We start from the raw sequence: 13,707 nt of genomic DNA, 5'->3' as shown, positions 1-13,707 counted from the left end.
TTGTACGGCAGTGAAGCACCAGTGTTGAACACTGATGTCATGCTGTTGATGATGATGATGATTATTGTTGGTGATTGGGACTTCAACCACAATTTCGAAAGTAACAAAGTAGAGCAAACGCAGACGACATTTTCAGACGGATTTGTAGAATCAATCTAGATGGCCGTTCCAGAACTTGGGAGTTATCTTCCAAGATAGCAAAATTACTGAAGGATTATTTACAACGTGATAATCCAACCAATCAGTCTCGGTTACTTTCATTTTCAAAATCGATTGTTCTGGGTTAGAGGATGTTCACGGGTCACTATCTAAAACAACTGGTTTATAAAGATAGTGAATAATGAAGCCTCCTTCGCTTCGCATATCACATTTCTGACTTCCGAACCGAGATTACATTCACGCAGAAAAAGCTATACAGCCAACCAAACAATCGAACACCAAAAAATAGTCGGTCCGAAGGAAGGAATGGTATTTTTGCTTCGGAAACGAGTAATGTCGCCCACTTCGCTCCTTTGGAGTGCACCCATTTAACTTAGGTCTCTGTTGAGAATGTCCTATTCACTGCCTTTTCGTGCCAACCTGAGCGGGTAATTGGTTCGACGGTTCATAAGTTGTCCCTCTGGAGAGACTGATTAAACAGGGACTCCATAGTAACAACAGCTAAGAAATAGACAAGCTCCAGTGGACTGGGTGGATGAGATTAGTTTCTGAATTCAATGGCCATGCTAACATTGCTGATTACCCCTGCTGCGTTGCAGGTTTCACTTGGTTGTCTTGAGATGCGAGCTCTATCAAAAGCCGATGCCGCTAGGGATGCAATCCACAACAAACCTACATGAAACTTCGGTGGTACTGTTTTAAACAATTCCGTTCATCTTACGGCTTCCCTAAAGGCGATGAATCGTCTGCTTGCCCAAAGCCCGCTGTGACCAGGAAGCGAGCTAGGGTTCTCGATGTAGGAGAGAAATTCTTCAATAGTTGTTAGAATGCTGCTGCCCAAACTGACTCGGCCACCTGACTCTGGAACAGCATCATCATCATTCAGATGTAGCATCCTTTCAGTGGCCAAATGCTATGCCACCAGAAGGAAGCACGAGGGCTGGGATACTGCCAGGTTACCCAATCCTAGACGGGGGAAGTCGAAAGGCAGAGGTCGGGTTCGAACCACGGACATTCCGGTCAGTAAGTTCGTGCTCTAGCCACTGAGCCACCTCTGGAACACGAGGAACCCAGATTCCTGGGTCAGACGGTTCGCGCTGGATCCATCACAGCGGATCATCGGACAACTCAGGGACCCACAGCGTCGCTATTGTTGTAACCATTCTTGGAATCTTATATCCCTAAAGCTTCCGGTGAGTCGCTTCACAGATATCCCCGTGAACTTGAGTGTGGTAGCTCTTTACACCCACGAGTCTTAATTAGACCCAAGGGGACGGCGAGACAGGCCACACACTGGGATGAATTGGGTCAGGTCATGAACTTCGCCTTCCTTAAGCAGGTGATCATCACCAATACCCATTTTCATCACCTTAAGAAATGTCTGTTGCTACTTATCCAAGCGACGGTAAAGACAGGCTCTAAGAGAGACTATATCCTGTCGAACGCACACGCGTGGGATGGGTCTCATCAACTGAACGCTGTAGATCTTATAAAGTTTTGACAGGAGGATCGAATGAACCCCAGACGAAACTCTCGTTTATGATATTCTTTAAATAAATGTGCTACACACACGGCCCCTCATGTTGGTACGGCATTCAAAATGCCGCAGAATATATATGTTCCTGAAGGGTATAGTTTATTTCCGGTAACAATGGTGGCAGTTCACAGGAGGGACTATGGCGTTATGAAACCTGTACTCGCAACCATATACATGTTAAACCCATCAAGACAAGATTCGCAGTGAACAAAACTCTGTGCGTGTGTGTGATTTTCATTAGGCTAAAACGTCACACTCCACGGTAGTCATGTGTGGTCCAAGATGCGTGCAGAGACCAAACACAATCGGCCCCACTTCAGGAAATCAAACACACCTTCCTATCACTGGTCTCTCTTGTGTATACTCCAATACGACTGAAAACACAACCCTCAATCAAACTTAAGAGACGTTAAATCCATCTAATAACTGAGTCCGCGACGCTCCCTCCATGTGTGTTGCAACCATCGAACCGGGTCACCTATTCAAAACCTTAAGGGCGTTGTTCATCCATTTGTGGCAAACAAAGAACAAAGTGAACAGTTGTTTAACAGGAAAACAAAGTTGGAAAACTGTCAATAATCACTGTGTAGCTCAAGAAGACCTAAATAGGAGACAAGATTGATGTCAGTGATAGGTGGCTAGGATGGAAGCGGGCATGTGTGCGCAAATGGAGTTCTACCGGTAGACTAACAACCGTCCAACTAATTCGAGATGACTGGCCAACATAGGTGCTTTTCCTGAAACTGTAACAGCAATGTCTATGGGTAAGTAGAATCGGTCAATTGGACGCCGGCGATTAGTCAGTAGACATGAAAGAAAGAGGTTTGTGATTGGATGACTGCGAAGAGCGACCGACCAATGTCGTGCGGTTTTATTTATCAATATTCAAACAAAAAAATTGTGTTGAGAAACAGTCAGTGCAGCTTTTAGATAGGAGCACGAATGAGGCAGTTCGTTACAGAAAGTGTTCACCCTTTGGAAAAGGTGTGCGAGGTACGTAAGCAGTGTTTAGCTATCGTGACGTTAGCATACGACCTCTATGACTCAATTTGCAGAGAACCGACTGAAGAAGTTGGAAGGAAAAACAAAGTACCGAGATTCACAATAGGAAACAAACAGCTAAAGGCATTTGAACTCCAGATGGCTCAATTAAACCAGCGGCTTGGAAGCTATGAGACAAGAAAAATTAAGAGTTCGGAATAGAATGGTCGTTTTATGAGTGACAATTGCTGCCTCATCGCCATCTGCATTTTACAGAGCCAGGATATCATCAGGACACAGAAACACGAGTAGAACAATCATGGCCTTCAAATCAAGACAGTTTTAACAGCCGAAATTTTGTTGGAGCAAAATGATACCATGCAAACGTAGAAAAGATAATAATCGTTCAGTTGTAAAACCCTTTCATGGCCTAGCTGCCATGCCACCCGAAGGTTGTACCAGGGCTGGGATACTGCCAGGTTGCCCAAGCCTAGACAGGGAAAGTCGAGAAGCGGAGGTCGGGTTCGAACCACGAACATTCCGGTCAGTAAATTCGCGCTCTCAGCACTATGCCATCTCGTCCTTATGCAAACTTATATCGGACAGGTTGCCCCACATGCTACAAGCTTCAAATTCGATGTGAAAAAATGCCCATTGAATGTTCCAGTGAGATATTGCAAGGAAGTCACAAATACATTCTTCGGCGGATCACCAAGAGCTATAGGACTGAAGAACTCTCTATAACCGTAAGATTCGGTCTCTTTTCGAGTGAAGCTGTGTGAGGTTGTCAAGCCCTAAAGCCTATGTCCCACATCGTTAGGATAAACCATGCCACCATCGACGGTAATATCAGCGTTGAAAATCCGTACTGAACTCTCATACAAACAAGCCTTACTGTGCAGCAAAAAACCTAACATCTACCTTACCGGAAGTATGCTGAGGGAGCGTTATAAAACTATTCTGATTTTTGTGGATAGTTCGGCCCTGTCCCAAAGTGGTTACCTTGCACTAGGAATGAGGATAACTGGGTCTTCAAGATTAAAGGCAGTGAATCCGCCGTGACGTCAGACAGTACAGTACAGTACAGTCAGACAGTACAGTACCTGGAGTGTATTGCCTCTTTCACTGGCCACTGAGAGTAGATAAGGTCAATTCTTCACAAGCATTTTGTGCGGGCTTTTTTTACAGGCTTATCTATGATACGCGACGTCAGGATTCAATCGTCCTTGCGGTACGAACGCCTTGCATTGATTCCTTCTGACTTGTTCCGTCATAATCGCCGTAAAAGAGCATCAATTATAACCCTGTCCCTTGAAAATTAGTTTTCCTTTCAAAAGATTGTGCCAAAAGCATGTTAGTCTTTTTGTGTCGTATCCTGATTAGACTTTCCCTTATCATGGGGGATCGCATTATTCCACTCATTGGTCCGGGAGAGATGCTACTGGATTCAACCAGAACACTTTCCTCAGCTCCACATATCGGAGATGTGTGCGTTTCCACATTCCCCTGAAAAATATGATCAGACAGTCCAATTTAGAAACTGGAAGCTCCCGTGATACGATCATGTTTAGAAATAGCCAACTCATTGTCGTTCTCTGTCACTTCAATCACTACACCACTCTCCACCTTCCCGAATGTCTCGAGGGGATAGCAAGGAAATTACTTTATCTGTCTCGTTCAGTTCATCTTGTTGGTTATTCAGGGCACACCCAAACCCACTTCTCAGTTGATCAATGCGTCCCTCTTTAAAACGTTTACATCGTTAAACTGCCAGTGTTCTTTAGTTAAATCAGGCACCACAGGTTCTAAATCTCCCTAAGCGGTGATCACCATTCACACGCGATAGGTTTTGAACACCTACAGGATAAACTTTCAGCAACCGTTATGGACACGGTGGGTAGGAAGCATAATGTGGCGTCATAAAAAAATACAGTACTAATCGTTCAGCTGCAACACGCTTGCGGCAACTGGCCGCTGCATCATCTGAAAGAAGCATAAGGGGAGATACTGCCAGGTCGCCCGAGCCTAGATATCAGTCGAGGTGCATAAGGGTGGATACGAACCACGGATCTTCCGGTCACTTAACCACTGAGCCACACTGAGTTTGTACAAACACCAAGAAGTGTCGCTTTCCAATAATCACTTTCATACCACAAGGTGTTTTAGTTGAAACTCTAAAACAATCATTCATGTGTGCAAATGTAACTGAGTAGATTAAAAAGAATTATCCGGTATTGCCGTAATTTAGATTACAAACTGAAGGTGCCTACGTTAAGATAGAATCAAATTAGTTAAAGCCAAGACGGTTTCGTCAAAGTGTTGCTCATTATTACAGGTGTTTCATAGGATGTGAAGGGCTACGTAAGGCAAATAAAAAACCAACCGAGGATTGGAACAAGTTGCCCGAAGGAAGCAACGATCCGTCCCGCAAAGTTGGGTAATCGACAACGTAGGACATCGGAAGTGACGTCATCACGCCACTACACTGCCAAGGCATGTAGGGAAGCCCCGGATGAGGTTCCGAAACCGACACTCCGAAAAGCTGAGTATTTGCTCCGGATTCTTGATCGCGGTACATAGGAACACTTCCAGCTTGAAGGCGACCAGAATACGACACATGGGTTCCATTTGAAATAGCAAGGGAAGCAAACGGACGGTTGAGGGATGCCATCGTTGGAGGGTTGAGAACAGGAGTTGCAGTGGGGAGGGGCTGGCGAACGGAACAGAAAAGTCGGTGCGATCTACTAGAACGTGGATGAATGCAGTCAAGGAGCACATTGTGGAAAGACCGAGTTTTTCAGACAAAGCACCTAAAAAAATCGTCATAAAAAGTCAAATTTAGCAAGAACCTGGTTTTATTTAGACAGTAGTTTTAAATTATCTATTCTTCTGTGGAACCAAGTGTGAACCAGTGAATTTCAAATGAAGTCGACAAGTTCATGATATGCGAAAAGCTCGATACAAATATAACGAGTACAAGTGCAGCCATTACACAAGTTTTTTAACGGTATAGTTCGATCCGCGCGAATAGTTCGGGCGCAGAATACATCACTTTTCGTGATATAATCAGCTGGCCGGAATTGTTTTTCTCTCCATCTACTTCTTGCCTTCGATGTACACAGCTTGCAGCTGTGAAAAGCTAATCAAGTTGTAGAAAGTGAGTGTTAACGCTAAAAACGTCCCACAACGGACCTTTAGAGTTTTTTTTAGTTTGTGTAATGACAACGCTTTGGGCGATAATTCAGTTCATCTTTCAACGCATGGCTAGGTCGATAAACGAGTTGCTGTAATATGATCAAACACAGTTAGTCAGCTCTCTTGACGGAACACGCTACTGATAAGGCTCTAGAAAATTCAATAACCTCATGAGTAGTATGTTCCGTCAGGAAAGGACACCGTGATATCTCGAAAATCGCACCAACCGAAACCTGAGGCGAACTTTATGCAGATCATTCGGCTAAAGAATGTCAGAAAAAGTAAATTAAATCGGGATTTTGTCGAGTTTCCCAACTTAATTTGTGAGACTGAATTTCAACAACAGATCTCGAATCCATTGTACAGCTTCTTCTCTAGTCAAAACTGGTGTATTCATCCATTGCCCTGAAAACAGTGTTTTGCTAGAGATTCTATCGCAAAATCCTTCACTTCACCAAACGTTTTAAGGAAAGAAAAACAATGCACGCCAGCGTATCTCTCTACAGCACAGACGTAGGACCCTTAATGACACTGTGCTCAATCAGCCACCTTCATGAATCAGTACACTGGATGTACGCGATCTTCGTGATTCTTAGCTGATGACGTTTTGCCAGGATGGTGCCACTTCGTCAAAGTTGTGACGCACCCCCAACTAGTTTGAGATGGAGTCGTTTCAACTCCTATCACAGATCCTATGGCGCGAAAACATATCGACCTGAATGACTCGTCGGTTTACTGTTTTTTTTTGATGAGACTATATTCTCCAACGCCCATTCACCCACTGCCTTGTCACATGAATGGTGAAGACAATCCTGCTTTTCTCACGTGTTTTTGATAGTGTTTTTACGTTCAAGGTCAATGACAGTGTCGAATTTGTACTTAAATCCCCTGTCGACTACAAAGACAGACATTACTAGGTACTCTAATATTCGTTCAGCTGTAGCATCCTTTCGGTGCCATGCCACCCGAAGTAAGCACGAGGGCGGAGATACTGCCAGGTTGTCCAAACCTAGACGGGGGAAGTAGAGAGGCAGAGGTCGGGTTCGAACCACAGACCTCTCGGTCAGTAAATTCGCGCTCTAACCAACTGGGCCATTTCGCCCATCTCTAATATTACGTGCTTAAGTGGACGGTGGTATCCTTCAGCCGCAGACATTTGGACTTTGGTCAAAGATTCTTAACACTGATGTGTGAGCCAAAAAATGGACGGCGGTTCAACCTCTGGCGATCAGTGGCAGTGTGATGTTTTTCACCAACAGCTATCTCCACTAACGCAAAACTGGTAATTAACACCAAAATATTGAAGACAAGTTTTTCTTGAGTTTTCGATTTTGAACATTTGCATGTATTTGAATTGCCGAATTTTCCTATAAAGGGGGGCATTTGTAGCCACTGTGGGATCTATTGGAAAACATGAATCGGTTGAGTGCAACAACATTAATATTGGGAATTTCGCAGAATAATTGGGTGTCAAAGTGATGAAGTGTGAATTTCATATGAACACCAAAGTAGCTTATCGATAAAGTGAACGACACGATATAGGAGTAAACTGTGGCAAATCACTCCGAAAACGACAGGACTAAGCAGTTACTACCGCATCGATTGTGAGAGGGTCTGTACGTTGCTACAGTACTGTTCACTTTAACCGAGCCCATGGCACCGCTTGGTCGTCTTTCGTTAGAGGCAGTAACAGGCCCCTCAATTTCGCGTCATCCCCGAAGACATCGGGCCACCAAGCTGATATAAGGCTGCGCGCTCTCAGATCTGGTGCGCCGTCTTTCGAATTTGTCACATCCCCAGTCGACTAAATGAACAAAGTAGGAACAATGACAATGTTGGATACTTCCTGACAGCTGAAAGCTGAATATATCCGCTCGCTGCTATAGATAGACAGGAGGACAGGATACTTGAACAGTACGACGCAACAGTTCACATCACTCATAAAGAGCTGGATTTCGTTAAGTAGCGCAAAAATGCTTGATTGATGAAGCTAGAATCCTGACCCACACCCGAATCTGGTTCCAAGTGAATGGGACATCGATTTAACAGAAATAGGGTTTATAGAGGTCCTGGGACAGACAAGGGGATGCCGCAATCGAAACATCTCCCAGGCGGAATGATAATGAGCAAACAACAATTTTTCCACCGCAGTCAACTGCACGCCCAAGCACAACCGAACTGATAACATCAATGTGGTGAGTTTATTGCTCTAGTTACATCCAAGCCAGGCCACAGTAATTCGGGAAAATCCATTTGTCGATAGCAGTGGTACAGAACCTGAAGCAACAAACGGTTCTAGGACATACGAAAAACTGCCAGCGGAGTTTCATTTCGCGGGGCTAACAGGTTTGAAAATATGCGTTAAAACCGAAACTGTCACTGTGCGTGTCTTCTGGACCTGGACAGGACGGACCGTTTTGAGTTACTCACAAACCCTGTACCCAAGCGACTCCTATCGCTAAACATGTGCAGATATGAGTAGTTGTTCGGGTAGTTTAGAGTGGCCGAATCGAACCTAATGATCATCTGTTGGACATGAGGCTAGACGATAGTCGTCAGTTCACTTTTTGACTGACAGTACCCAGACGTTTCGTAATCTCCTTCATACCCCTCTGCCAAGGTCAAGGGTTGGCTACCTCTCTACTTCCACCACTGAGTTGCTCATGGAAAACAGCAATTTCTTCAGTGAACGATGATTAGGCATACGCAACCAATCAACGCAGTTTCTGGTGTTGGAAACATTGTCCAATAGAATTACTCATTGCACAATCGAAAAATTGCTTTCTAATCGCCTCTTTGAGGATTCGCAACGCTCTCACCGAAACAATCCCCCTACTGTGCCAGTGGGATTAGCTCTGCAAGGGGAGCACTTTTCTCGCTTTTCGTTCTTACTGAAGATCACCAACAAGATGCTAATCGTCTGATTACTATGTCAAAACCGACCTTTATATTCAGGTGGACAACTCGACGCGCTTTCCTGTCGTTTGGAGGCCTGGATTCAGTGTGATAAGAGTTCCATGGCGAGTGCCCATCACTGATTTCGCCACTCGAGACCTAGGTAGGGCGCCTAAGCTGAGTTTAGTAGAGAGGTACTGAGCAAAAATGGATCCCTGGATAATTTGGTAACTTTAATTGCAGGAAAAGTCGCAAATGATTTGCATGCGTCCATCCTCACAGCTCTACGCATTTCGACTAAAGACAGAGCAAGAGTAAGTATTCATCACAATCACTACTAAATGGATCAGGCTTAGCTAACCCAACTCACCACTGGTGGTTGATAAATCCAACTCGTGTGCAAATTACTGGGCGGAAAGATACTGCCGCTGGGAACTGTGGGTAGTAGATCTCGGTATGGTTGAAGCATACGCAAAGCAGGAGGATTCATGTTCACCTGTACTCCGGCAGGAGGAACATGAGAATTAATGAGGGGATGGAGAGAAGTCGGATCCATTGATGAGAGGGGCGGGGAAATTGGATGAGAAATGGGAGGTGCCAGAGCTGGAGGTGAAACTGTCTGCGAGGAGAGATAGACAATTTGGGATGGAACGGAGTTGACTGATTCGGGATGGGCTGATGGACCAGAAGCGCGCATTGGCTCAAGATGAGTCTGTTCATGTTCGGGAGAAAATATCAGATTGTAGGTGTGAATCATAACGAGACAAACTCGAAGATTGGTACCAGTGTAAATAAATAAAGGGAGATTACTGCTACCATGCTAAACAAACACAAAAGACGTTCGTTTTTACATTGCTATTCAGTTCGAAGGCACAAGAAACAATAATTCAGACAACCCGGAGATAAAGGCTGCAAGTTGCCAGTCTGAAAGCCTGTGTCTCGTAATCTCTCTGACTTCTCAGTTGCTTCTCCCTGGATCTGAGAAAACTCGCACTACTAAATCCACTTGTACCCAAGCAATTGTAACATATGTAGGAGATAAGAAATCCAGCAAAACAACCGGGTTTTCGTGTCTTGACAATCACCATGTTGTGCCCCGCTGGAAAGAGGAGGCAAAGTACAGATTTTATTTCGAACGATGAACCAAAACACTGTCGCACACCTCGCTTGAAAAGTGATTAATTGTTTACACACAAAATTCACAAAAGGTAAACTGATGTACCATGATTAGTGTCAGAAACTCATGCTTTCAATACGAGATCCACCGGGAAATCCCAACCAGGTTTATGCTCAACAATGAAAAGAATGATGCGTTGGCGACCCGTCACCCACCCACCCTACACACAGACGTTATCCGGTCGTGTTCTGCAAAACCTTCAAGTGAATGCAGCAATTTTACGCAATGACGAGTATTTTTCATTCAAGACCGAACTTATCCAAGGGGGCCCTGCTGTAGAATCGTGACAGAGTCAACAGAGTTAACCGTAAAAAAGTCATTTTTATGGATGTGGCTCACAGCAGTCAAACCAAAACAAACTATCAATCCATGTGTTATGGTTTCAGGAAGAATTCACTCCTGGATGAAGGATAATGACGTTCCATAACCCTGTTGATTCACCTAGTGAAACGGGATGTTTTCGACTTCGTGTCGTGCACACCAAGAGTCGAAGGGTTTAGTTTTTATTGGCTGACACTACTATCAAAGTAAAGAGCTACACCGAGCTTGACGTTGACACGTTGACGCTAACACCAGGGTAGTAAACATACCACCACATACCGCTGTCATTTTGCCAACGTTGGCGAAACATCACCCAGTTTCATTTAATCTGAAACTATCTTAGTCGTAGTTTCTGCAAACACAGTGTAAGACACAAAGTATAGCAGAATTTTGTACTGGGTCGCCACCGTATTATTTCACCATAATGAGGTGGGGGGAAGAATCAAACAGCACAGACGGGACTATGGGATGATCCTGACTTTTCGCCATAACTCTTCCAGCTGCGAATCCCATGGAACGAGGTTCTGGGCGTTGGTTGCCGTCAGCTGGGTGACACAGCAGTTACTGGAAGGATTTTCAAGGCAGATAGCATACAAACGCCGAAAAAGTAGAAAATGGACACAACAAAATAGGAGACCAACTGGAACAAAATGTTTGGAAAATTCCGTTCCCGATGAATTAAGTGGTAGTTTTCGTTCTTCTTTGAGAACAACCGCTAACTCGACCCTAAAGTTGCAGGCAATTTTCGGTGTTCCGGAGTGCTCAACGAGTTCTGAAAAAGCATCCTTTACCCCTTTAACGATAAGACGAAACGGGTAATGAAGCACATCTGCGATACTATCCGCGAAGTTACCCAGGTCTGATCCATTTATCCGGTCCAGTAATTTCACGCGAGGGAACAAGGTTTGATAAGGCCTAAGCCAGATTGAAATTTCCACAAACCGTCTCAGTTCCACATAAGGTCACCAATGGAACAGCATATCTGAAGAATTTTTATTGAATTTCAAACTCCCAGCCTTTGACAAAGTGCTTATCAGTCTAAACTGAACCATTGAATTACCTGATCAATGGTGTGGAAATTGACCGCAGTTTTCAATTGGTTGGCGACGAGCAAAGTCTTCAAACGAAACTCCATCAGTATACTGTGGTGGACTAAATTGATGAGACCAGAACTATTGTACATCGCTATGCATCCTTCACGATCCCCCGGCCCAACGACCTGACAACAAATCAGACCCCGACTTAACGTATCGCATTGCTATGATTAGACAAAAAGGCTCATGAGGCTTGCAAAGAAAAGTTAGACAATGTATGTCGTATAGTTTACCGGTTGGATTAGTTACTCGGACTGATTGTGTCAATTATGGATCGAAATTCGATATGGTTGGACAGTAGCATTTGTAGGCACAGTACTGTACGGTCAAGTCATAATCAGATCTCGCGAGGGGGGGCACATACGTGTGTTGTGTGTGTGGACGATAGTAACGGCTGGTGATCTTATTTCTTCAGAAATCACAAGCGCGGTGTAGATTTCGTCAGTATACTGAAAAAGTACTACACTTGCAAAATGTTGGCTCGTTGGATTCTTCCTGAAATGAGTAGCGAATGAATGTTATGGGACGGTTGCGGGGGTAACCTTGCCTGGGGTGAATTTCCGATAGCCACGAAGATACCAGCACGCGCTGTCGGCAGAAGTGTTCGTGAGATTTGCCAAATGTAATATCCTGTTTTCAAACCCGTAGGTTCTGAATATATAACTATCACCCGTTGTGGAATGGTGATGATTCATCAGTTACCAGCTGCTCTTTGTGTGAAGTATATTCAATGTCGTTCACGATAAACCTCGTAAATATGTACTATACCTACAGCCAATCTAAGTAAGGTCAGACCAAATCAAGTAGGGAGCATTGAGGGGAATAAAGCAACTCTGGTTTTTTTTATCTATATTGAGTTGTTTCCGATTCTTTCTGCAGCAACACTGCAAAAATTGTCCTTGGTTTGCCGAAATCCACACACTGTCTGGCCTACAACGATGTGCCCCAACCAGCCTCAGCATTTCGATTCCATCGCAAAAAACCCATTCGCTTATTAAAATGATATATAATACCCTGCATTTTAACCAAAAGCGGTACCTGCTTGATCGAACTGGGCACAGTCGACCTTATTCTGTGGTTAACCTCATAAGAGACACCATTTTGGTGGTCACAATGCATCCATAACTGTGCAACTTGTCTACCGAAGGCTGAATGGTCTGTGGAATCAGAAATCATGTGTCACGATGACTTCCAATAAGAAAGGAGGCGCAATGCAGTGATTCTCAGCTCTTCAACCTGAGAACTCCTACAACATTCAAACTTCGAAAACCCAGAGGCGAATCCACAGGCAGTCAAGGTCGACTTTCAGAGTCACCTCCATTTCAAAGTGAAAGGTCAGCTGCAGACGAATGATCTATTACCGTGAGTGAACTTTTCAAACACCGTGTTCCGACCGACGAACCTACCACATTGGGTTCCCTTTATGCCTAATTGTCTGAAAATGGGGCGAGATGGCCCAAGTGGTTAGAGCGCGAATTTACTGACAGGAAGGTTCGTGGTTCGAATCCGACCTCCGCCACTCGACTTCCCCTGTCTAGGCTTGGGCAACCTGGCAGTATCCTAGCCCTCGTACTTCCTTCGGGTGGCATGGCAGTTAGGCACCGGAAGGGTGCTACAGCTGAACGCTTTCTTTCTTTCCGAAAATGTGCGATTTTCTAGTGCGACCTACTCGCAATTATTCTGACTAAGGGAATAATTAAAAGACTGTGCACCGAAGAGTGAGTTAACTGCCAACCACCAGAGATGTGCACACGCAGCAGGTGTTCATTCCCAGTCAGTGATTGGTATGATTTGAAACGGTCCTTGTATAGAATGCGCAGCAAGTCTGTCAAATAGGTTTTTTCCGTAGGACACGACATATGCTATCCTGTTTGGGAGGCCGATTCAGACTGTAGTATGTGCGCTTCATTAAATAAAAGTTTGATGATAGTTTAATGTTTTACCGACCAACAACAACGTATGTTTTCTGTCGGTTTAAAAATGACTCACTGAGCAGCTAGTCTAGCCTACAGGGTACGTTTTCAACAAGGAAGAAACGATCGCTACTACCACCTCACGGTCAAATGCACAAGGTAGGAAGATATATTTCGGTGATGCGATGCTGTTCACTGGATTCAAAGTATCCTTCATTGGAAGATGACATATGATGAAGTCTAACACCTAATTGGATATGCATTCAAGAAGTACTCAGTAATGATGTGCTAAATCGATATTGTCTGTGGATTTTGTTCATTGTGAGGTTAGTAGCTTTCATCAGCTTATCGCAGCGTTGTCCTGTCCCGCAAGGTCAACCGAAAACAGTATCCATCCGGCCTTATTATTTTCTTATACTGCCATCGTTGAAGGTC

At 44.4% G+C, this 13,707-nt stretch overlaps 2 protein-coding genes across 2 annotated transcripts in view; one reads left to right on the top strand and one right to left on the bottom strand.

The window, feature by feature from the left end:
• T265_09322 (hypothetical protein) overlaps nt 1-13,707 on the bottom strand; it is a gene marked incomplete at both ends in the record, with an annotated part of 56,219 nt that overhangs the window by 25,320 nt on the left and 17,192 nt on the right. The window contains 2 exons of the mRNA XM_009175355.1: nt 5,061-5,387; nt 9,138-9,479. Of these exons, the coding sequence (XP_009173619.1) occupies nt 5,061-5,387; nt 9,138-9,479 (669 nt within the window). The remainder of the gene's footprint in view (nt 1-5,060; nt 5,388-9,137; nt 9,480-13,707) is intronic.
• Nucleotides 7,075-13,018, top strand: T265_09321 (hypothetical protein; the record flags this gene model as incomplete). Its single annotated transcript, XM_009175354.1, has 2 exons — nt 7,075-7,154; nt 12,847-13,018. 2 exons carry the CDS (start codon nt 7,075-7,077, stop codon nt 13,016-13,018), a joined length of 252 nt encoding a protein of 83 aa, XP_009173618.1.

The sequence above is a fragment of the Opisthorchis viverrini genome (genome assembly GCF_000715545.1).
Source record: "Opisthorchis viverrini unplaced genomic scaffold opera_v5_268, whole genome shotgun sequence".
NCBI classification, from domain to species: Eukaryota; Metazoa; Platyhelminthes; class Trematoda; order Opisthorchiida; family Opisthorchiidae; genus Opisthorchis; species Opisthorchis viverrini.
This window is presented reverse-complemented; position numbering and strand designations above follow the sequence as displayed.